The sequence below is a fragment of the Musca autumnalis genome, unplaced genomic scaffold, assembly GCF_047663935.1.
Source record: "Musca autumnalis isolate F117 unplaced genomic scaffold, ASM4766393v1 scaffold_1, whole genome shotgun sequence".
NCBI lineage: Eukaryota > Metazoa > Arthropoda > Insecta > Diptera > Muscidae > Musca > Musca autumnalis.
This window is the reverse complement of record NW_027411644.1, coordinates 306,828,350-306,850,758: the sequence shown is the minus strand read 5'-3', so window position 1 is coordinate 306,850,758 and position 22,409 is coordinate 306,828,350. Positions and strand designations below refer to the sequence as shown.

General features: G+C 37.5%; 2 protein-coding genes across 5 annotated transcripts in view; both read left to right on the top strand.

Annotated features, from left to right (window-relative positions):
- red (LysM peptidoglycan-binding domain-containing protein red) overlaps positions 1–19,862 on the top strand; it is a 42,909-nt gene extending 23,047 nt beyond the window's left edge. The window contains exons 1-4 of one of the 4 annotated variants that reach the window (XM_073962099.1): positions 8,141–8,480; positions 9,085–9,282; positions 13,708–14,255; positions 19,430–19,862. In XM_073962099.1, coding sequence (XP_073818200.1) covers positions 9,106–9,282; positions 13,708–14,255; positions 19,430–19,664 — 960 coding nt within the window. In that variant the 5' untranslated portion in view covers positions 8,141–8,480; positions 9,085–9,105 and the 3' untranslated portion in view covers positions 19,665–19,862. Of the gene's footprint in view, positions 1–8,140; positions 8,481–8,565; positions 8,733–8,810; positions 8,958–9,084; positions 9,283–13,707; positions 14,256–19,429 lie in introns of those variants that run through there. The other 3 variants (XM_073962100.1, XM_073962101.1, XM_073962098.1) reach the window with 3 other exon arrangements.
- Positions 4,467–22,409, top strand: part of LOC141389894 (palmitoyltransferase ZDHHC6-like) — a 63,189-nt gene continuing 45,246 nt past the window's right edge. The window contains exon 1 of the mRNA XM_073962097.1: positions 4,467–4,479. The gene's annotated coding sequence lies outside the window, so the exon portion shown is untranslated. The remainder of the gene's footprint in view (positions 4,480–22,409) is intronic.

Genomic DNA, 22,409 nt, shown 5'->3' with positions numbered 1-22,409 from the left:
ACCGGATTTAACAAACCCAATGGGTTTCAAATGTCAATTCCTTTCGGTATACGTCAAATAAATCCTCATTAAGAAGGTTAACCCTGTAAAACGCTATAATATAAACATGGCCTATCTTTATGAGCATGGCACAATTACCAAAATAGATGTGCATCAGCCCAGATGATCGAATTTGAGATGTCAAAATAAACTGCAATTCGCCATGAAAAAATCAAAACAAAAACCATATGATTCAGTTGAACGGGGTTTGCACTAGAGCCATGGCACAATTATCAAGGTAGTGGTATAACACCAGCTGTTCGAATATGAAAAGTCAAATCCCTTTATAAAAAAATTATTTTTGTTGTAATTTCCCCAACAACACAAAGAAAAAATTTCGCATAACATATTCAAAATTGTGCCATGACAAGAGCTCATGATGAAATTAGGTGTGTTCGTTTACTCAATAATTTGTACAAATTTGTACAAGTTCAGTAACTTCTTGTAAACGACTAATGCTAGGTTTACATACATACATATGTTCCCACAACATCCCCGAAGGGACAAGGGAGACTTCTCTCATATCAATGAGTGCACGCCGATTCATATTGGCTCAATGATATGGGACCTAATTTTTATTGCCGAGTCCGAACGGCGTGTCTTACGACACCACTTGTAGAGAAGTTTTTCATGGCTTATATACTCAGGGAATGTCGCCAGCATTACTGAGGGGGAATTTTGCCACCGTTGAAAATTTGATGTTGCTTGGCCTGGGATTCGAACCGCAGACCTTCTGAGCGCAAGGTGGACGTTCTAACCATTGCACCACGGTGGCCCCAAATGCTAGGTTTACATTTACGAAATTCACTCGATTTCAACTGTCAATTCCATTGGTTAAACGTCAAATGAAATCCAAAGGATTTCAGAGTGGATTTCGTAAATGTAAACGTAGTATAAGGTATTTTGCATCGTATTGTAGAGTAAACTAACTAGAGGTGGGCGATTGTCGTGTTTCGTGTCACTAGAAAACACTACACAGCAAAGCTAAAGGGTTTAGTACATAGTCGTCGCTAAAATGGTATTGTTGTTTATGTGCATATTTGTTATTGTGTCGTGTTTTCTAGTGCCACGAACACGACAATCGCCCACCTCTAAAACTAACAACCTCCACAAAATATTTTATGGTTGCTGGACTAGAGCTGGCAAAAAAATCGATGGCATTATCGATAAAATCGATTGTTTTTTAAAAATTAAATATCGATTGATAGTTTTGCCTATCGATATTATCGGAACAAAACCCCCCAAGCCAAAACTCATTAAAATAAATAGAAATTTCGCTGCTTTTCGGTTTTGTGTGTGTGAGAAAATAAGCCCGTAGTCACACGTACCTATTTTTCGGAAAGGTAAAATGTATTTTTTTAATATTTTTATAAGATAAAAGCAATTTTTTATTCTCCTTTGCATTTCTGTGAACTACTTGTGCAAAATGTCAAGAAAAGCATTGACATTTCCGCCATTTTCATATCCAAATTAATGGTGTTGACAGCTTACCGATAATATCGATAGTAATCGATATTTTAAACTATTATATCGAAAATATCTAATGTTGGGAATATCGATGGTTTGCCAGCTCTATGCTGGACGGTTGGACAGTTATCGATAATTGCGAAAAATCGACAGTCAAAACTGATCGTGTGTACTCCGCTTAAAGGAACAGCTCATTTGTAAGTCCGCGTTTAGACACACAAATTTCTCGGGAAAGTAAATTAAATTTTTAGGTAGTAGGGGGTAGGAAAGAGTATTAAGGAGCTCTTTCCTCTCCGCTCTCTCCCAAAAAACTCAATTTACTTTCCCGAGAAATTTGCGTGTCTAAACATAGACTAAACAAATAGATTAGGTTTATTAGGTCTGTCCGGTTACCCTAAAACTTGTAACAATTTGTACCAATTGTTGCTGGAAGTCGTCTGTTAACACAAAAAACCAGCAAAAGAGAGCGAATCGAGAGAGACATGTTGACAGTTCTTTTACTGAGAGTTTGCAAATTCTTGCTGGACAAATTTCTTCTAGCAAGCACTTGTAACTCTTCTTCTTGCTGAAAACAATCAATCAGCTGTTTTTAATTATTCGGTGACTTATGTTTGTGAAAATTAAAAACAATTTTATTGTGTAAAAAGCAAGCCTAAGGGCCATTATTACATGTGTTCTTTTACTATCCGATGGATTTGAAAACGCAAAATAAACCAATTTTGAGGCATTAAAAATATAATTTGTACATTGAAAGTTAATTCCAAGAAGCTCCTCCTTGAAATTCAATCATCACTTTCAACTTTAAGTTAACCGGAACGCTATAAATCTGTTCGGTAAATCCAAACTATAACAAAAGAATTTTTATAATAATGGGGGTAATTGTATTGTTTTTTCGGAGAACAAAGTTGCAAAGTGGAAAAAAACCTTTTGTGGGTCGTTTTCTTTTTTATTTTTAATAAAATACAACATTTTTGCTTTCTTTGGTTCCTTTATTGGCAGCTGATTGCTTGCTGGTTTTTGTTGGGAAGGTGTCTGTTTACTTTTTACAATTTTCTTGCAAAAGAGAATAAAAACTTCTTACTCTCTGAGAAAGTTCGTGCTGGGAAATTAACCAGACAGACCTATTATCGTATTCGCATCAGTCTCTCATATAACCGCCAACCACACATTAATTATTTTGGCGGTTATTAAAATATAAATATGTGTACAACAACTTCGGGTATTACAGAAACATGCATAGTAAGACCATGATAAAAAATAATTGCCACCATGTAAACAAAAGTGAATTTACCACAAGCAAATTTAATTTCAATGTCAAAAACAAACTGTTGAAAAATTACACACCATGTTTGGAAATAATTGCATCTCTATGGTTTTGTAATTTATGAGAGTTGAAGATAATGGAGGTTATGTGCATATCATAGTTCATTATTAAAAGTCAAGGTAGAACGTGTATAAACAATATGCTTCAAAGGTAATGGCAAGTGAAGAATTGGCCGAAAATGTTATATCGCACTCATGGTCTTAAACCTAATTTACACTTGAACCTAAAACGCATTTTACACTGACATTCAAAACAGGTGTTTTGCGAATTTATGTCATTTATTTGACAGATATTCTATGGAATTGAGAACTTAAATGGAGCATGTTTTATGAAACATGAAACGCTTAAAAAAACTATTTGTGAAAAATACGTCATTTATTTGACAGATATTCAATGCAATTTACAATTTAAATGTCGCATTTTGTTAAAAATCTGTCAGATGTAAACGCTACTATATACTATTACGTCTAATAGTACGTTTACATATAATCGGATTTAATAAACCCACGGGGTTTCAGCTGTGAATTCTTAGCTGATGGCCATTGTAGCAAATGCTATGTCTTATTAACATTGTATTTACTACAAGTTAATATAATAATAAATAAATAAATTAAATAAATAAGTAAATAAATATGAATTCCATTGCGTATACGTCAAATAAATTCTCATAAAGTAGGTTAACCCAGCAAAAATCTATAATATAAACAGGTTATATGTTTCTTATATATGTTCATCCAAAAAGGATGATTTTCTTTTTATGTACAAACTTTTTTATACATTCCCAAAATGTTGACATTTCCTATTTTCCTTTGTATTTCACCTTACCTCTACAAATTCTCCGAAACTCACTCCTTCTCTGAAATTACCTTTTAAATCACAAACAAATACCATATTGTATTTTGTGTCATGGGAGCTGTTGTGTCGTGTCCACAATTTACAATATGGCAAATGTTATATAAATTAAAACAAAATAATACCTACTATTATAAAACATTCTATAATTTTAATACCCAGTAAATGAATTTATTGACATGGGGGATTTAGAAACATTTAGCAAAATAAAAATAAAATTCATTGTTTTTCATAAATTAAACAAAGCGACCGAATGAAGGCCAATATTAACCCCCAGTTTTTGTAAAAATTTTTATTCTTCTCACACGAATTGTCAAATTTTGTAGATCGATTTACTCGCTTTAGCGCAAATGTAGAGCGCTGATTTTTAAATGAGGAATCCTTAACGATATATGGAACGGGTATACGAAAAATTAGATGTGTATGTCATCTGGGGTCTGAGCTATGAATGCCTAAATTATTACGAATATAGACGAACGAACAAAAATAAGTTACAAAAACAGGGGGTAAGACGGCACTTTAAACAGACGGACGGGCCAACGATTATTTGAATTAGTACATGTACATACATACATACTCATATATTTGCGGACAAAAGTACAACAATGAAGCGCGCAATAGTCATGAGAGGTTTCTTTTCATAAAACAAACAAATTTCAGATTCACATACCCACTTACAAACATGTGTACAACAAATATGGATATGAATTTAGTTCTAACACGATTTGTGCAATACTTAATTATTGCCATTGTATATATATGTACATATTTCGCTTGCTGTGTAGTTGTATGTGTTTATTTCTAATTTAAAATATACAATTGCCTTTTGATAACATTAGAAGTTTTTTTTCTGCCGTTTGCGTTTTTTTTGCAAAGTGGCAGGTCTTAACATTTCAATTTGTTTGTCCATAAGTCAAGTAGAATTTGGCAAAGATTTACAATACTTATTAACATTTTTGAAAACTTAATTCATTGTTTGTTTAGGTGTTATCGGTGAAACCATCAACACCCAAACCGCCCCTTCGCCTCCCTTCCCACCAACCAACCAGCCAGTCAACCACCAGTAATTAATGTTTGTCAAAATAATGAAATAAAATAGAAATAATAAATAACAAAACACCCAATACGACCACCACTCACTCAGCTGTGTGACAAGAGCGCATTTTTTCTGTGTTGTCAAACAATTATTTCACATTCATTTGCAAATATTTTTTTGTCTGTTGTATTACTTCTACACTTTTCTTAAATGACAACAGGTTTTAGCCGGTTCGAGTATTTAAACGAAGCAAAAAACAACAACAAAAAGTTACCTGTATAATTATCACGTGAATTACGAAAGACATGATGTACAAATATTCCTTTGGAATATTATTTTCTTAGTAGTAGTTGTTGCCGCAGCAGCTGTGGTATTGTACCAGCTGTTAAGTTACTTCTTTTCTTTTCCATAACCATGATCATCTCAACTATTGTTATTGTTAAACTACCACATTTCTGTAGTTTATCATTGTTGATTTTTTGTTTTGTTTGAATTTTCATTTCAATTTTAACGGCACGTTGTGTCCTCTGTTTGCTCACCCGAATAGATAATTGTGTAACTTGGCATCACTGTCAATCAATGCTCAACACAGTAATGTAAAAAAGGGGAGTATGAGAAAGATTGGTATTAAGCCGCATTTACATCTAACAAATTTTATAAAACATGTGTCATTTAAGTTGTCAATTCCATATAATGTGTATTCCCGTACTTCTTAATGGTAACAGTAGTAAAAGAGGGAACTGTGAAAAAATGAGATACACATAAGCTTTGTTTCCGTACCTTTTAATAGTAAAACTTGTAAAAGAGAGAAAGAGAGACAAATGTTCTGACAATTTTTTTTTTCAAAAAGTTCGAGAACGCTTGAAATGAAAAAAACGTCAAAAGGCTGGAACAAATGTCAAAGTTGGCGTGCCAGTCAATCAGACGCCGGCAACCATGTTGCTATTTTTTACTCGCCCAAATTTGTCGTGTAAAAAGTTTTTAAAGAGAGCGTCATTCGGCGGCAAGTTTGTTTAAAGAGAAGTGAACATTTTACAATTGGAAATTAACAGGTTGTTCGGTGAGCATAAGGGGAAAAGTGGCTAAATCATTTGAAAAGGTGCAATATTGAATCCTGAAAAAATAGGAATATAGGGTCTCAGTCACGTTTGGCGACGTTACGCTAATGGGCCAAATACTGATCCGAAAAGGTGCGCAAATTACTTTAATTGACCGTTTGTCGAGCATCCCGGGAGTGATAGGACGAAGGGGCCAAAGCGCCGCGTTACAACAACCACATAAAAACTTCAAGAATAAACTTGGCATCAGTTACACATTTTTCATGTTGTTGTTTTCAACGCGCAACTCGTCACACAACGGCCGTATGTATTGGCCTCGAAGAGAAGGGTACTACGCCGCATTAGGTCTCTATTTGCCGAAGATGTTCCACCACAATTTACGATGGGTGATGTTGCGAATGTCACCAGGAACGCAAAATCATCCATATCGTTGGGCCGTGATGGAATCTCCATTATAATGCTGAAGCAGCTGGATGTTGAGAGTTGACAATCTTACGATAGTTCTCAACCTGTACCTAGCCACCCACATTATGCTCGTGGTCAGAAAAATGGACAGGCTGGCTCGAAGCCTGGCAAGGATACCAGCAAAGATGAATCGTACTGACCGAACTCGATTTTGTGGCCGGAAATAAAGACACTTGAGACGTCCTCGCCAACGTCAGAAATAGCGTACAGACCGATTTCACTTTTGGTGCTCGTATCTAAGACCCCTGAGTCTTTAATCCTTCCCAATGCCAGATATAACTATCCAGTTGCCGATCAACAGTATGGGTTACGTAAGAAGCACCATAGCACGAAAACAGCACTACAACTACAGGCCATCAAGTTGTGCGACTCATACTGTTTATGGCGCCCAACTTATCAAATGCCTTTGATGGTGTTTGGGGACATCGAGCAGACTATCAGGCCATGTTTGAAACGTTGGATAATCAATTATATGTGTGGACGCCAGTCGTACGAGGAATTCAGGAACATAAAGTTCAGGCACCGTAGAGTGAAACAGGGAGTTCCACTAGGTGGAAAATCTACAGCTATTCCGTTCATCACATGGACAGCAAAGGTCAGCACTGAGTTTAATACAATGGTCGACCACTAACTATCCCAAAATTCTAGAGGGCACATTTGACAGTATGCTAACGTCGTCCGGGAATATCACAGTTATCTGCGTCCTCAGTCGGCAGCGATTAGTGTGCAGATAAAGAAACCTTGTTGGAACAGACCAAAAGTAAAAACCCGTTATAGTCTGTTTATATTTTAGCTTTATATCGGGTAAACCTTCTTTATGAGGATTTATTTGACGTATACGCAATGGAATTGACATTTGGTTTGTTCCTTTACTTTTGAAAATGGTAAAACCGGCAAAAGTAGCAAAAGTCATAAAATGCTCCAATATGAATTGTATTGTGCCTGAAATAAAGGAACGCTTTTCAAGTAAAAAGTGGTAAAAATTGAAGATTCTTGAACGTAAAGGAACAGAGCTATTTAAAACTCTGTAGGTTTATTAAATCCGGTTATATTTAAACGTACTATTACTTTTCTATTAGAAATGTCGGATTGCTTTGCATAAAATGTCTGTTCCAGAACCTACAAGAAGCTCCTTTATGATATCGAAAAAATAGCAAAAATTAGTAGGTTATTGCAGTTCTGGAACAGACCAAAAGTTGTGTGAAATTAACAACCGGATTCAAAAAAATATTTGCTCTGTTCCAGAACCTGAAAGAAGCTGCTAGTTTTTACTACGATAACATTTTTTTCCATTATGTTAACGAAAAAATTAGTAGATTCTTGCAGTACTGGAACAGACCAGTTATTTGATTAAAAATATTTTTTTAAATACATATGGTCTGTTCCAGAACTGCAAGAATCTACTAATTTTTACTATTTTTTCCGATAACATAAAGGAAAAACTGTTATCGTAGTAAAAAATAGTAGATTCTTGCAGGTTCTGGAACAGAGCAATAATTTATATATCCCAATTAGAGGTAGTTTACACTATCTACCAATGTCATATGACACGAAATAAAAACATTCCATATCTACCCACGGAGGCAATGTGGAGACGTAATTTTATTATATTTTTGTTGGGGTGGACGCACAGAATAAATGGCGTAAGGAAAATCTCCAACATTCCACATATTAGCGAATATTTAACGATGGAAAATTTCATGTCATATGACATTTACATATAGTGTAAACTACCCCTTAGTGATCTAAAATTCCACCATTTCCCCGCCTTTCAATAGAATGCAAACATTCCACTCCGAAAAGTACCAAATTACCCATCACTGGCTGATAACAATTCTACCCAACATCTCTGTGTTATCTTGGAGATTATTTATCTGTACAATTTGTTGCTATCATTTCACTGGTGAATGACAATTTTTAAGAAGAAGTGTCATTCGTTTTTTTAATGGTGAAGGGTTTTGTTTTGGTTTGTCGGAACAATTGAACAATTAAAAAGCAAAAGAAATTAGAACAATTAAATCAGTGCAATATCTTATATAAACAATTGTTGTTATAAATCAAAAAATATATTAGTTTATTAACAAAAAATTATTGTGGCAACAATAAATAATAAGTTGGTATTGCTGAAACGTAGTGTAGTGTGTAAACCCACAAACGAGAAAATTAAAATTGTATTGAATTAAAACGTGTTTTTGTTGTTGTCGTCGTGTCAAAGAGATTGTTTTTTTTTTGGTAAAAGGTACATGTTGTGATTACGTTGGTTTAAGTAGAGAGGGGTATGGGTGGGGGTTTGGCAAGAGGGTAGTGGTTTTTGGGTGGCAGGCAGTCAGACAAGTGATGTGTTTGCGATTTGGACTTGTATGAAATTCCTGCACTCTTTATAATATAAATTTTACATTGCATAAAAACAACGAGGAATAGTTTAAATTACTACAGCTGACAAAAGTTGTAGCTGCTGTTGTTGGTTGTTGTTTCATCTGGTCTATTGAAAGTATGTCGTGCCAAGTGACATTTTATTTGCTGTAAATTTGTAACACTTTTTATAAATACAGGCTTATAATTGCGCAGTGTTTCATGACGTCACACCATAGACCCCTTGTCATTCATGCCACTCACTCGCTTATAAAGCTGTTCCGAGATGACTACCGCAATGATGAGGAACTGATAAGTGGGGGATTAAAACCAACAAAATGACAAGAGCCACACAAACCAACCAGTCAGTACTTGATGGGGCAATTAAAATCCAAGTGGCTGATATATTTTTGATTTCATTTACTCTTTATTTTTATCGTATGTGATGTATATTCATTATTTCATTTTATGTTTCTCCATTCTCTTTGCAGTTCCATGAAATTGTTCCCGATATGGATGATGATTTTGTCTTCAATGAAAAGCAATCAATACGCGATTCTTCACGTTCTCTAAAGAAATACGGCAGTACATGCTGTAATCAAAATATACGCAACAATGAGATTCTGGTACGCCATGTTGTGGAGAAAACCGACACATTACAGGGTATTGCTCTGAAATATGGATGCACTGTAAGTATAAATACATTATATGTACGAATGTAAACGTCTTCTATAGGCATTTCAATCAATTGTATATTATTTGTTGTAATCATCGCTTTGTTTGATTTTGCAAGCTTTTTTTATTGCTCAAACAACAAGATCACCAATGATTGTTGGTGTTTGTGTACACATTTGTGTGCTATCAAAGGGGAGCAGTAACATTGAACCATCAATTCATCGGCCAGCATCACATTGCATTGCATTGATGTCGGTCATTCACAGCTATTGACATTATCATCTCACCAAGGAAATTCATTACACATCATTTCATCTTTTTCTGATAACACCACTGATTCATAGAGATGATCGTGATGTACTTTGCAGCAAATAAAAACAATATGGAATGTGTCCTTAGATAGAAGCAGGGATGAACAATCCAAGTAGTGCCACCTCAGTCTACATATGTTTGTATTTGTTTCGTTATTCTGTGTTCGGATCAGCATATCCCGGAATGCCTGTTCCGAATTCTTTAGGTCCATGCCGGGACGGAGGAAAACCCACGGCCAATATATTTGTGCTCGGTTTGTCACATCCGCATCTTCTCCTAGTGAGTCGTCATCAGATTACGAAACTCCCCCGCAGTCCCCTCGACAGCAACAGCACACGCAGCATATTACACCAGCCGTTGTTGTCCCAATCCCAGAAAATTCATCCTGTTTGCAATTAGATTTCATGCGCCGGAAGAACATCAAGGTCGCGGTGGTGTAAGAAACCCAACAACAACTGTAGCTTACAACGTTGAGATGGTTACAAAGTGTTTGGGAAGGATCGCACCAGAAGTGGAGGTGGGGGAATAGCTTTCATATTGCACCAGGCTGTTCAATACAGACCTCATCATGAGATGTGGCTCTACGATTTGCACGGTCAATGAGAACGCCCCTACCAAAATTAGAGGAAAGTGTCGCAGTTCGCCAGACATAACCATCGTGTCACCTGGTCTGACAAATGACGTTACCTGGCAACCCGTCATTTCCCTTGGATCAGACCATCTCCCCATAATTGTCTCCAGAGGTGATGAAGTCAGGTGGTCCATCTCCAGACCACCCGACTTCATCACCTCTGAACGCCGCACGTTCGTCAATCATAAAAAAGCTGATTGGCCGAGTTTCAGAGAGTTCACCAATCACCGCTTCAGAGAATTGCCCAATCCTTCTGATGTTCGGGTAGCGGAAAGGACATTCCGGGACATCATCACTGCTGCAGCCGCTCGCCATATCCCTGCTGGTTGAATACCCGAAGTAAGACCAAATTTCCCAGCAGAGGCGACGAGATTAGCAAATGAGCGTGATGAGCTTCGTCCAGCCAAACCCAATTACCCCAGATTCAGGGAGCTGACACTGGAAGTTAACAGGCTGGTCGGCGAGCATAAGCGGAACAAATGGCTAAATCATCTGAAGAGTTGCAACATTGGAGCCGGTATAAGTGAATTGTGGGCAACGGTTAAGTCACTCTCTGGAAGGAGGGAAGATAGTGCCTCAGTCACATTTGGCGTTATGTTGACTAACCCGAAGAGGTGCGCAAGTTATTTCAATCGACAGTTTGTCGATCACCCCGAGAGTGACAGGGCGAAGAGAAGAGTTTTACATCGCATCAGATCTCTTCCTGCCGAGGATGAAACACCACAGTTTAAAATGGATGATGTTGCGAATGCCATCAGGAACGCAAAATCATCGTTGGACCCTGATGGAATCTCCATGGTAGTGCTGAAATAGCAGGATGAGCCGGGAGTAGAGTATCTCACTAAAGTTCTCAACTTGTCGCTAGCCACCCTCATTGTTCCCGAAGTCTGGAAAATGGAATACGGAAGTTAGGCAAGGATGCCAGCAAAAGTGAATCGTTCAGGTCGATTTCACAAAGACCCTAGAGGCCTTAGTCCTCCCCAGTATCAGAAATAGCTATAAAGTTGCCGATCATCAGCATGGGTTCCGTAAGCAGCACAGCACGACAATAGCACTGCACGCCATCTCCACATATATTTGTCAAGGACTCAACCTGAGACCGCTGTGTGATAGAACAGTGATGGTGGTTCTTGACTTATCAAAAGCCTTTGATACAGTCACGCACTCCACGCTGTTTGAGGACATTGAGCAGGCAGCCCTCCGGCCAAGCTTGAAACGTTGGATAGTCAATTATATGTGTGGACGCCAGTCGTACGTGGAATTCATAAACAAGAAGTCGAAGAGTGAAACTGGGAGTTCAAGGAGTGACACTGTTTAACCTCTACCTCTCCTGAACCAAAAATTGAGATCTGATATGCTCCAATAGCGAAGTGTGACTGCACTTAGTGTGAAACAAATTATGTTGAAGAACACCGCACTGATTTTTCGTCTGTTCATCTGTACGGTCTTAAATTCGTCTCCATAGACGACCTTAAATTTGCCTCCATAGATGACCTTAAATTTGTCTCCATAGATGACCTAAAAGTCGTCTTAGTAGACGTCCTTAAAGTCTTCTCCATAGTCGTCTGCCTATTCAGACCCTTAAAGTCGTCTGAATACACGACTCTTAAAGTCGTCTGCATAGGTGACCCTTAAAGTCGTCTGAATAGGTGACCTTTAAGACGGCTGCATAGACGACCTTTAAGTCGCTTCCATTCGTCACCTCTCTAAAGTCTTCTCCATAGTCGTCTGCCTATTCAGACCCTTAAAGTCGTCTAAATACACGACCCTTAAAGTCGACTGAATAGGCGACCCTTAAAGTCGACTGAATAGGCGACCCTTAAAGTCGTCTGCATAGGCGGCTTTTAAGTCGGCTGCATAGACGACCTTTAAGTCGCCTCCATAGCAATCTTTAATTCATTACCTCTGCCGTCCATGTAGTGAACAAAATGGCCGTAGATTTAGTGGCGGATCTTTGCATATTCCTCGGGTGGAAAAAGGTAAAAAGATCAGTCAAATCGGAGTTCAGCATTTCACAAATGGTATCAGGGAAGGTACGTGATTCCAAGATCATAACTGTTCGGTCTCATGGCCTATTCTGGTTCAGTCCTCGACTGATATGTGTGGATTTTGCTTGTAATGCTGTTGTGGTACTGTGCATTTTTCAGAATTCATGCTGATGTCGGGCAACTGGGAAACTGCTTTCATCGTGGGGAGAAGTAGGCCTCTAGGATCTTCGCTACTGGTGACATGATGAGAGCTAGAGCATGCTACCACTATCTGCTACAAGCTGAGAAGTAGGTTCAAGGTTCTCTTTCTCTGGAGTTATGTTTAGAATCGAAGAACCTGCTTGAGTGCTTAACATCATATGATGGCTAGGACCCCCAGCGGTCGCGGAGTATGTTCTTGAGTTCGAACATTACACGTGAGATCCGCTGTATCATCATGACTATCAAACAGAATTGGTCGATCCATCAGTCACCGCTAAGTTGTCTGAAGCGAAACCCATCGCATTTTAATAAGGACAACAAGTGGCCGGAACACGGGATTATTTTGGTTCCGTAATAGCCATTTTACAACTTTTTTCGTCGGCATAATTCACATTCATCTCATCTTCTGTGCCCTTTTCATAGCTAAATGCACGTGGAAATGAAAATTTCTTCCCGTAGCCAAGTTTTAATTTGTCTCTGTAAGATAAAAAGACACGAAGCAAAGATTTCAAACATTATTCATGTCATTGCTGCTTTAGACATTTATTTATTTAAGAAATTAAATAACAGAAGAGATAAGATTTTTGTAGTAAAACAAAAGGAAAAAAAGAAGAAAGTCTCTCGTCGGCATATCAACAACAAATATGAAGTAACTTAAGATAAATCACGAGTTTTATTTACCCTCCCACTCCTACACTTCTTTCCCATTGCCGTATTTATACGAAAAACAGATTGCAGTTATGAGAGTGATCATATATTCTATAATCCAGTTAATGGAACAGGCATATGATTTCAGTACCCTAACCTAAAATGTAGAGTATCTTCTTTAGACATATTTATGTCTCCATGCATCAATTCCATCATATTTGGAATGGAATTTAAAAAGAAATGAGACACTTTATAAGGTGTCATATTTCAAATTCAAAAAATTTCGATAGAAAAAAAAACTAATTGTTTATTCTGAAAAATTAAGTAATTTAACTACACTTCTAAATCTTATCAGATGCGCCAGTATTTCATGATTCTCATGCATGGCTAATAAATCAAACAGTCAAAACTGCTGCCTGTTGAATCATCAATCATTCATTCACCCTAAATATTTTAATATCATCAGTTTTTTTGTGGTTTTAATGGCCCATGGAAATCACGATAATGCCATGGTTTTCGACAATAATAAGATGGCAATTAAATTCAGCTTTACAACAACAATTATTAATGAATTAAATCATAATAATAATTTAATCATAGTATTTTTTTAATATTAATTTTTTTCCTTTTTCTCTCTTCCTCCCTCCCTCTCTTTACAGACAGAACAAATACGTCGTGCCAATCGTTTATTTGCCTCGGACAGTTTGTTTTTACGTCAATTTTTGATGATCCCCGTTGACAAATCATCAATCTACAATCCCAATGCAACGACAGGTGGTGGTGGTGATATTTTTGACAATGTGATAGAGAATAATGACAGCAGCAGCAACAACATTGGTGGCGATAGTGTCTTTGGTGATCCCCTAAATTGTACCTCAACATCTTCAACATTGTCTTCAAATTCTGCCTCGTCTTCTTCAATGTCCTCTACCTCGGATGTCGGTGGCAACAATCCACATCCTGGTACATTACCCACCCGGCCGTATTCAATAGCCGGTGAATTGTTAGTACAAACTGAGGAAGTTGAAACCAGCCTAAATAAAGCCAACAATGGTAATACAACAAAACAAAGTAAATCGTTGGATTCCGTTGCCGCTGTAGCTGCTTTAACGCCCGAGGAAGAAAGCCGTCGTAGCATAAATGAGTTTTTAAGCAAAATCGATAATACAATATCAGAATCACGCAAATATGTGGAAAAGTCAAAAGAGTAAGTACATGTTTTTTTCTTTTCTATGTGATCTTAATTATATTTCAAAATAGTTCTAGGACTTGTAGTAGAAGAATTTGAAAGTTCATTCAGATACATTTCACTACATTTCACATAAAAACCCGTCTCTATGGCTTCTGAACTGTTGGAGAAGATAGCTGGGAAGACAAGTTATCCTATCTTTCGTTGATATGAGGGAAGACATCATTGGTCCTTATTTTAAGTTTATGGGAAAAATATATGTAGATATTTAAACTATGTTATTAATAGCAGCGAACCACAATAGTAAAATGCTTCGTATGATGGCTAAACCCCCTCAGCAAGACTAAATCAGACAATTTGGAGTCGATGCAGCTGGTTTTTTGAAGTTTAAAGGCCTCGACACATAAGAAGTATGGCATTCTTGCTGAATTCATATCTGATAAAAGACTAAAGACCAAGTTCGACCTAATAAAAAGATTTCAGAATCAAATTTGAATTAGGTCGAACCTGTAGTGCGATTCTCTAACTCATTTTTTGAGTTATCGACAAATGTCGGTAAAATTAAAGCGCTAAATTATGAATGAAAAGTTCAAATAAAAGTTGACAACACTGTTGCTATCGGTGGAACTTTATGACGACTTTTTTTGGTCGCTAACTTACCGAATGATATTGTTAATTACCGAATTTATAAGCATTTTAATTTTACCGATTTTTGTCGGTAACTAAAAAAATGTGGTAGAGAATCGCACTACTGGTCTTTAGTCATTTACCAGATATGACTTAAGCACGAATGCCACGCTTCTTATGTGTCGAGGCCTTAAAGGCTGTTTGAGAAACGTCTTAGAAATGTGTGCGCTACACTAAGCCTTTAGCCCAATGAGGTACACATTTTGGCCCTCATCGAAATAATGACTTTAGACCTCAAGAATGTTGTTGTTGTTTTTAAAACCAAATCAGAAAATTTGGAGTCGACTATCTTTTGCAGACTAAGGGTTGTTTGAGAATCGATTTAGAATTTTCACTGAATTTAGTTTTTGTGACCCTGATAGCAATGACGTTATTACACCCTCAGCCTTGAGGCCTTATACCTCAGGTATGTTTTAAGGGCGAAACCTATAGCTCTGCGTGTTGCGTGTGCGTTCAAAAATACAAAAACAAAATACATGTATTTGTTGTTGTTTTCAATTTGAAATACATGTATTTTGTTTTTGTATTTTTGAACGCACACGCAACACGCAGAGCTATAGGTTTCGCCCTTAAAACATACCTGAGGTATAAGGCCTCAAGGCTGAGGGTGTAATAACGTAATTGCTATCAGGGTCACAAAAACTAAATTCAGTGAAAATTCTAAATCGATTCTCAAACAACCTTAGTCTGCAAAAGATAGTCGACACGCAAAGCTACAGGTTTCGCCCTAATGAACTCCGTTTCAGAGAATTTTGAGTCGACTCAGCCCTGTCGAAATATGTTCGTACGCATATATTTTTCAGTTATTTTGTTCTGATTCATCTATGCATAGATTCAAAAAATCTGCAACCTTGACTACCTGCTTCCATAAAGAATCAGGAGAAAGGTACGTGGGTTTAGATGGGCATCTAAACCGATGCAGAGTTTCGTGCGGTCCCAATCCACATGCAGGGCATTCCTTGCATATCGTGCGATGAATTCGCGCCCAATACGAATTGAGGAGGATATTTATTGGGCTAATACGACTAGTGTTTGTCTTGACAGATGGCGTTCTTCTGCTGCGATAGATAGGTGCACCTATCTGTACAGTACGACACGTGTTGTGTCAATATCAAAGGCGTCAGAATTGTTTTCGATTTTTTCAGAAAATCTGAACTTTTCTCCGAATTTTTCCAGAATTTCTTTCCTAATTCGAACAGATTTTCTTAAGAAAATCTAAATTTTTCATCGAATTTTCCAGAATTTTCTTCCGAATTCTGTCAGAAAATCTAAATTTTTCTCCGAATTTTCCAAGAATTTACTTCCGAACACGGACCGAATTCGTCGCGAAACTCTAAAATTTTTTAAGAATTTCCTTAGAAAATTCTTTCCGAATTCGGTGACCACGTCCATACAACTTTCGTACCGAATTCGATACGAATTGTTAGCTGGGTGGGTAGTCTCCGAGTATGGCATCCAGACTGTATCTTTGTACTTCCTGCGTAATTGCATCGTTGATCTAGAGTTTTTCGCTAGTACCTTTGGACCTCTTTCTAGATCATAAAAATCTCTACTAACATGCCTGAGGGGGGGGGGGGGGGGGGGGGGGAAGCCAGTCCACTAGCCTGTGGCGGGGATGCTCACGGCGGTAACATATAGTTAGTGCATCGGAAACATCTAGCTTTGTTGATGTACCGGTGAACTTTTTATCTCGTCGTGAAGACGGTACACTGGTGTCATGAGGAGGGACCCTGTTGCAGTTATCAGGGCGGCACTCTGACATTTTTGAATATTTTTTCCATCGGGGTGGACATGTATTCGCGGACACAACTGGCGCCACATCGCTTGTCACAGACCGACCTATCGCGTTATATGTAGTCAACATAGGGTCTAGGGCTAGGGTCTTGAGGAGTTCCTAAATCTCAGCTTGTCGCCGATAGCTCTTGCATGCACGAACGACGAGAATGTGCTGTCGAATGTGACTCCTAGAATTTTGGGGTAATTTATGGTCGGAATTCTGCTACCGTCGACCATGACATTCAACTCTGTGGCCGTAGATTTAGTGGCGGATATCGGTCAAATAGGTGTTCAGTCTTTCAGGGAAGATACCTGACGCCAAGATGGTACAATGGTCCGCATACGTTACGATATTAATGCCGTCTGGAGGGGGTGCAATATGGGTGAGGTAGTGGTTTAACAGTTCCGGAGATATCACCCCACCTTGGGTAACTCCCTGTTTCACTCTATGGGGCCTGGACCACTTGTTCCTGAATTCCATGTACGACTTGCGTCCACACATAAAATTGATTATACGACGTTTCAAGCTAGGTTGGAGAGTCCTCAAACAGCGTGGAGTGCTTGACAGTATCAAAGGCTTTCGATAAGTCAAGCGCCATCTTCACTGTTCTATCAGACGGCATACGTTACGATCTCAATGCCGTCTGGAGGGGACGGAATACAGAAGAGGTAGAGGTTAAACAGTTCCGGAGATATCACCCCATATTGGGGAACTTCCTGCTTCACTTAGTACTTGGACTTCTTGTTCCTGAATTCCACAAACGACTAGAATTGTCGACGCATATAATTGAATGTTTCAAACTAGGCCGAAGGGCCCTTAAACAGCGTGGAGTACTTGACAGTATCAAAGACTTTTGATAAATCAAGCGCCACCAACACTGTTCTATCACACGGCTTGTCCGGTTGAGTCCTCGTCTAATATGTGTGGAGATGGATTGATAGCTGTTTCTGACGCTGGGGAGGCCTACAGCCTCAAGGGTCTTTGCTAGGGGCGACAAAAGCAAAATCTGCCGTTACGATTCAGCTTTGCTGACATCCTTGCATGGCTTCAGTAGCGGAAACACACTGCCCATTTTTCAGACTTTGGGAGTGATGTGGGTGCCTAGCGACAGGTTGAAAACTTTAGTAAGATACTCCACTCCCGGCTTATCCAGCTGTTTCAGTATTACCATGGAGATTCTTTCAGGACCCAATGCTTTGCATGATTTAGGGTTCCTGACTACATGCGCAGCATCATCCATTGTAAATTGTGGTAGTTCATCCTCGATAGGAAGAGATCTAATGCGAATTAGTACTCTTCGCCCTGTCACTCTCGGAATGCTCGACAAACTGTCGAATAATATAACTTGCGCACCTCTTCTGGTCAGTCAGCCTAACGTCGCCAAAAGTGTGATTAGTGAAACTTTGCGAATTAGTTTTCCCATGATTGCCGGCGTTCAGAGGTGATAAAATCGGGAGGTCTGCTGATGGAGACAGTTATGGGCAGATGGTGTGATCCAAGAGAAACAACGGGTTGCCAGGTGATGTCATTTGTCAGACCAGTTGACACGATGGTTATGTCTGGCGATTTCTGACACTCTTCGCCAATTCTGGTAGGGGCGTCCTCATTAACCGTTCAAAACGTATAGCTATCAATCTGCTCAGCTAGCGCTGTACCCCTCTGGACATTTCCGAAGACCGAATTCCACAACTCATGAGGCTTATTAAAGTCCCCTAAAACCAGGTTATGACCTTCTAAAAGCGGGCTAATGTTGGACCTATAATCTAGAGTACAGCTATTTATCGGCTGGATGTATACCTTCAACAATTCTACACCAGCAGTTCCACACCTGACTGCTACACACATTCATTCTATGTACGGCGGTCATTAGAGCCATACTCAAGCGAGATTAGGTCTGTATTGAACAGCCTGGTGCAATATGAAAGCTATTCCCCCACCTCCACTTCTGGTCCGATCCTTCCTCATTACGTTGTAACCATCACAACGCCGTTAGCTGCAGTCGTTGTTGAGCTTGGTTTCGTATACCTAATGAAGTCCACTATTTCCATGATCTCACCTCGGAGTCCATTGCAATTAAATTGCAAAAGTGATGTATTTTCAGGGCTTGGAACAACAACGGCTGGTGTTAAATGCTGCGTGCGCGATTCCTGTTGGGGGGTGCTGCGGGGGCGTCTCGTAATCTGACAACGACGACGTGTTCATGCAGCGTGCGGCAACATAGTCGCTGTCATAGTCCATCGCATAGACAAGACCTGAACAACCTGTTAGATGCACCCACTCCCGACATCTGTTGCATCTCACGGAAGATTGGGTTTGGATGAAGATGCGGACGTGACAAACCGAGAACAAATATTAGTCCTGGGTTTTTCTCCGTCCCGGTACGGATCAAAAAAATCCGGAGCAGGGCATTCCGGGATATGGTGCTCCCAACACAGAAAAACGATATAAATACAAACATGTGTACACTGAGGTGGTGGCGTTCGCTGGCCGAAACACGGATGTTGTGTGGTTCCGGGTCAATCCGGTGCGAGAGAACCCGCTGCCGTGGGATTATTGTTGGAATCTCTGTTGCTCCCATCTTTAAAGGGCACTTCTTCCATCATTGTGTACAACTTTTTGTTTTTCCATTTTCTAATTATATTCTTTAGAAGATAATAATCGATTCAAGTCGAACTGTTAGCTACAACAACAACTAATCTCCCTGTTTCCCCCTTTTTTCTCGTTTTAGAATGATCTCCAATCAGACTGATGATTTATTTGTGGCCACCGAAGTTGTGTCGCGCCGACGTAACAACAACATCAACAATTCATACAAGAAAAACAGCTCTTCAAATACGTCCCAACACATCCGACACAGTTCAACGGGCAGTAATTCGGATACTGCCAATCTCTTGAACACAACACAGATGCGTCGGGTGCAAAAACGCATGGAACAGCAGCAGGATGATTTCTTTGAATTGTAGCATCCTAATGCTGCAAATGTTTAGATGTAATTCAAACTCTACAATATACAGATGGTACTAAAACTATAACGGAAAAAAATAGTTGACTGAAAATTACAACAACCATCGATATTAAAAATTCAACTGCAGTTTAAACACAGCACACACACACATACAGCAAGAAATACAGAAGAAGACGTCCTAAACAAGAAAAATAAATTATATAAAATATAAAATTACTTTTAAATTTAAATTATTTCTATATTTCATAATTGTAAATAATTTTTAATTGGTTTATAAGTACAACAACAAAACATATTAAGGGAAATTTCGATGAATACCAAGCACCCCAGTGGAGTGTTGGCAAATTTAGTTTGTTTTTTGTTACAATTTGAAACGGAAAGTAAATTGTTAAAGCAAATAACACAACTAAGCCAAAGAATGTTTCCAAGTCATTCCAGGTTTCAAGTGTTTGAAAAAAGAAATATTTTCTTTGTTTTGTTGCGATTGGTAAATGTATTATAAAGTGGGTCAAATGAGGTTATAAAAGTACCACATGATTATTGTTAATAACAAATTTGTATATTGTGTTATAACCTTAACTTTGGCTGCTTAACAACAATTTGTGATTGAATGAAATTTAAATGAAATGACGGGGTATTGTGTAAAAACCGGTTATTTTTTTTAACTGTATTTTTAAAATATTGCAGCTTTTTAATTATAAATTATTTTTAATGTATATTTTTATTTAGAAACTAGCGGACCCGGCGAACTTCGTCTCGCTATTAAGGAATAAAATTTCATACAAAAACTCAATTTTCGATCTTTCCAATTTTCCGACTTTTCCAGAGAGATTTTCCAAAATTTTCTCCCGTAAAGACCTTCTCCTCCAAAATACGAATAACTGACAAAAAATTTTACAGAAATCGGCCAAGCCGTTCTCATTTTATGAATTACTATACATTTTTTACACCATTTTTATATATATAGATTGTTCAAAATGTGTCGATTATAAATTTCTGCACAGAAAAAAAGAAAATCTAATTTTAGATTATAATTATTAATATTTTAAATTTTAGTTATTTTTTACTTATGACATTATTGCGAAAAGAAAGAAAATAGTCTATAACAACATATAATGTTTATTTCTCTATTATGTATATTTTGTTAGATGTAATGAATTATAAATATTTTTCATTATTTCCTATTCCAATACTTTCCTTCCTTCCCTTCCATCACATAATAGTACCTTGTTAATATAAAAACAATTTGTAATTATTGTTTTCCATTGTAAATGTTAAAAAATTATCTTCATTTGTTTTTTAAATAAAGTATTAATTTTTTAAAAACCTTCCATAAAACACAAACACCAAATAGGTTTCTTTTCTTTTAAAACACCAAAATTATATTACAGGTCTCCCTCCTCCTCCTCCTCCTAACAAAGAAACAATACTCTACAATAAATAACTAACCACCATCATATCTTTAAAGTAATGAAAAAAAAAAACCGAAAAATTTAGCATAAAAAAACAAACACGAAAACTCAATTACTAATTACCTATATATACAACAAATACATGCATACATACATACCTATCTAGTTAAATGAATTGATAATCTAAATATATTTTGAAATTTATAAAAAAAAAAAAACAAAAAACAAAAACGCACCAAATGAATATATACACCTTATTACCGATTAGGGAGTTAATCATATATGTGATTTGTTTTTAATAAATTTGTATCTCCTCTCCTTCTGCATACTCTGTTTCGTCATTGCAAAACCTAATTTTAAATTGCAAATTAAAAAGTAAAAGAAATCACATATTAATGCATGTTGTGTTGTTTTGTATAGACCAAGCCACGAGTGAAACAAAATGTATGTATAACCTATAATTGTTGAATATTTGAATGAAAAAAAAAATGAAATGAAATATAATGATGAGTGTATGTATATTTTATAGGAATAAATAAAGAGTCCACTAAATTACAATATGATGGAGTTTTTTCTTCCTCATACATTGGGGGTTATCTAAACAAAAATTACCCGTGAGTTCTGCCCTTCCGCCGTTTCAAATTAAGGCAGAAAATTAGAAAACTCACGGGGAATTTACCTTCAGAATAACCTCAATTATTGTTGTACCAACTCAAATATTTTTGCTATACCCTCTGCCTTTAGGATAACGAGAGTATATACACTCTGATACAAACAAAAATTTGCCTCATCGACATCAAGTCTGTCTGCATAGTGTGCACGATAACATTCAAACGGATAGATAGTCAGGGCAATCATGAATATTTCCCTCGGAATTTTCCGCACGGAAAATAATTTTAAAATGTGAAATTCTTTTAAAATCAATATTTTAAAAGGTTGGAAATTACAAGAGTCACTAAAATACGGAATATTCTCGACGAATCGACAAAAATTTTCCATTTTTGAACATAAATACGGAAATAATAAATTGTGAAATAGGGGAAGGGGAACAAATTCCGCACGGAATTTTTATTCGTGATTGCCCTGAATAGTGTTTTGTCCAAATTTACAATTTATATCATTTGGTTCACATCGGTGACTTCCTGGTGCGCACAATAGCTCTCGAAGTGAGTAACCGATTTGGTCTAAACTTTGCACATATTCGATATCAGGGCAATCATGAATATAAATTCCGTGCGGAATTTGTTCCCTTTCCCAAATTTTACAATTTTTTCTTCAATATTTATGTCCAAAAAGAGAATATTTTTGTTGATTCGGCGAGAATATTCCAT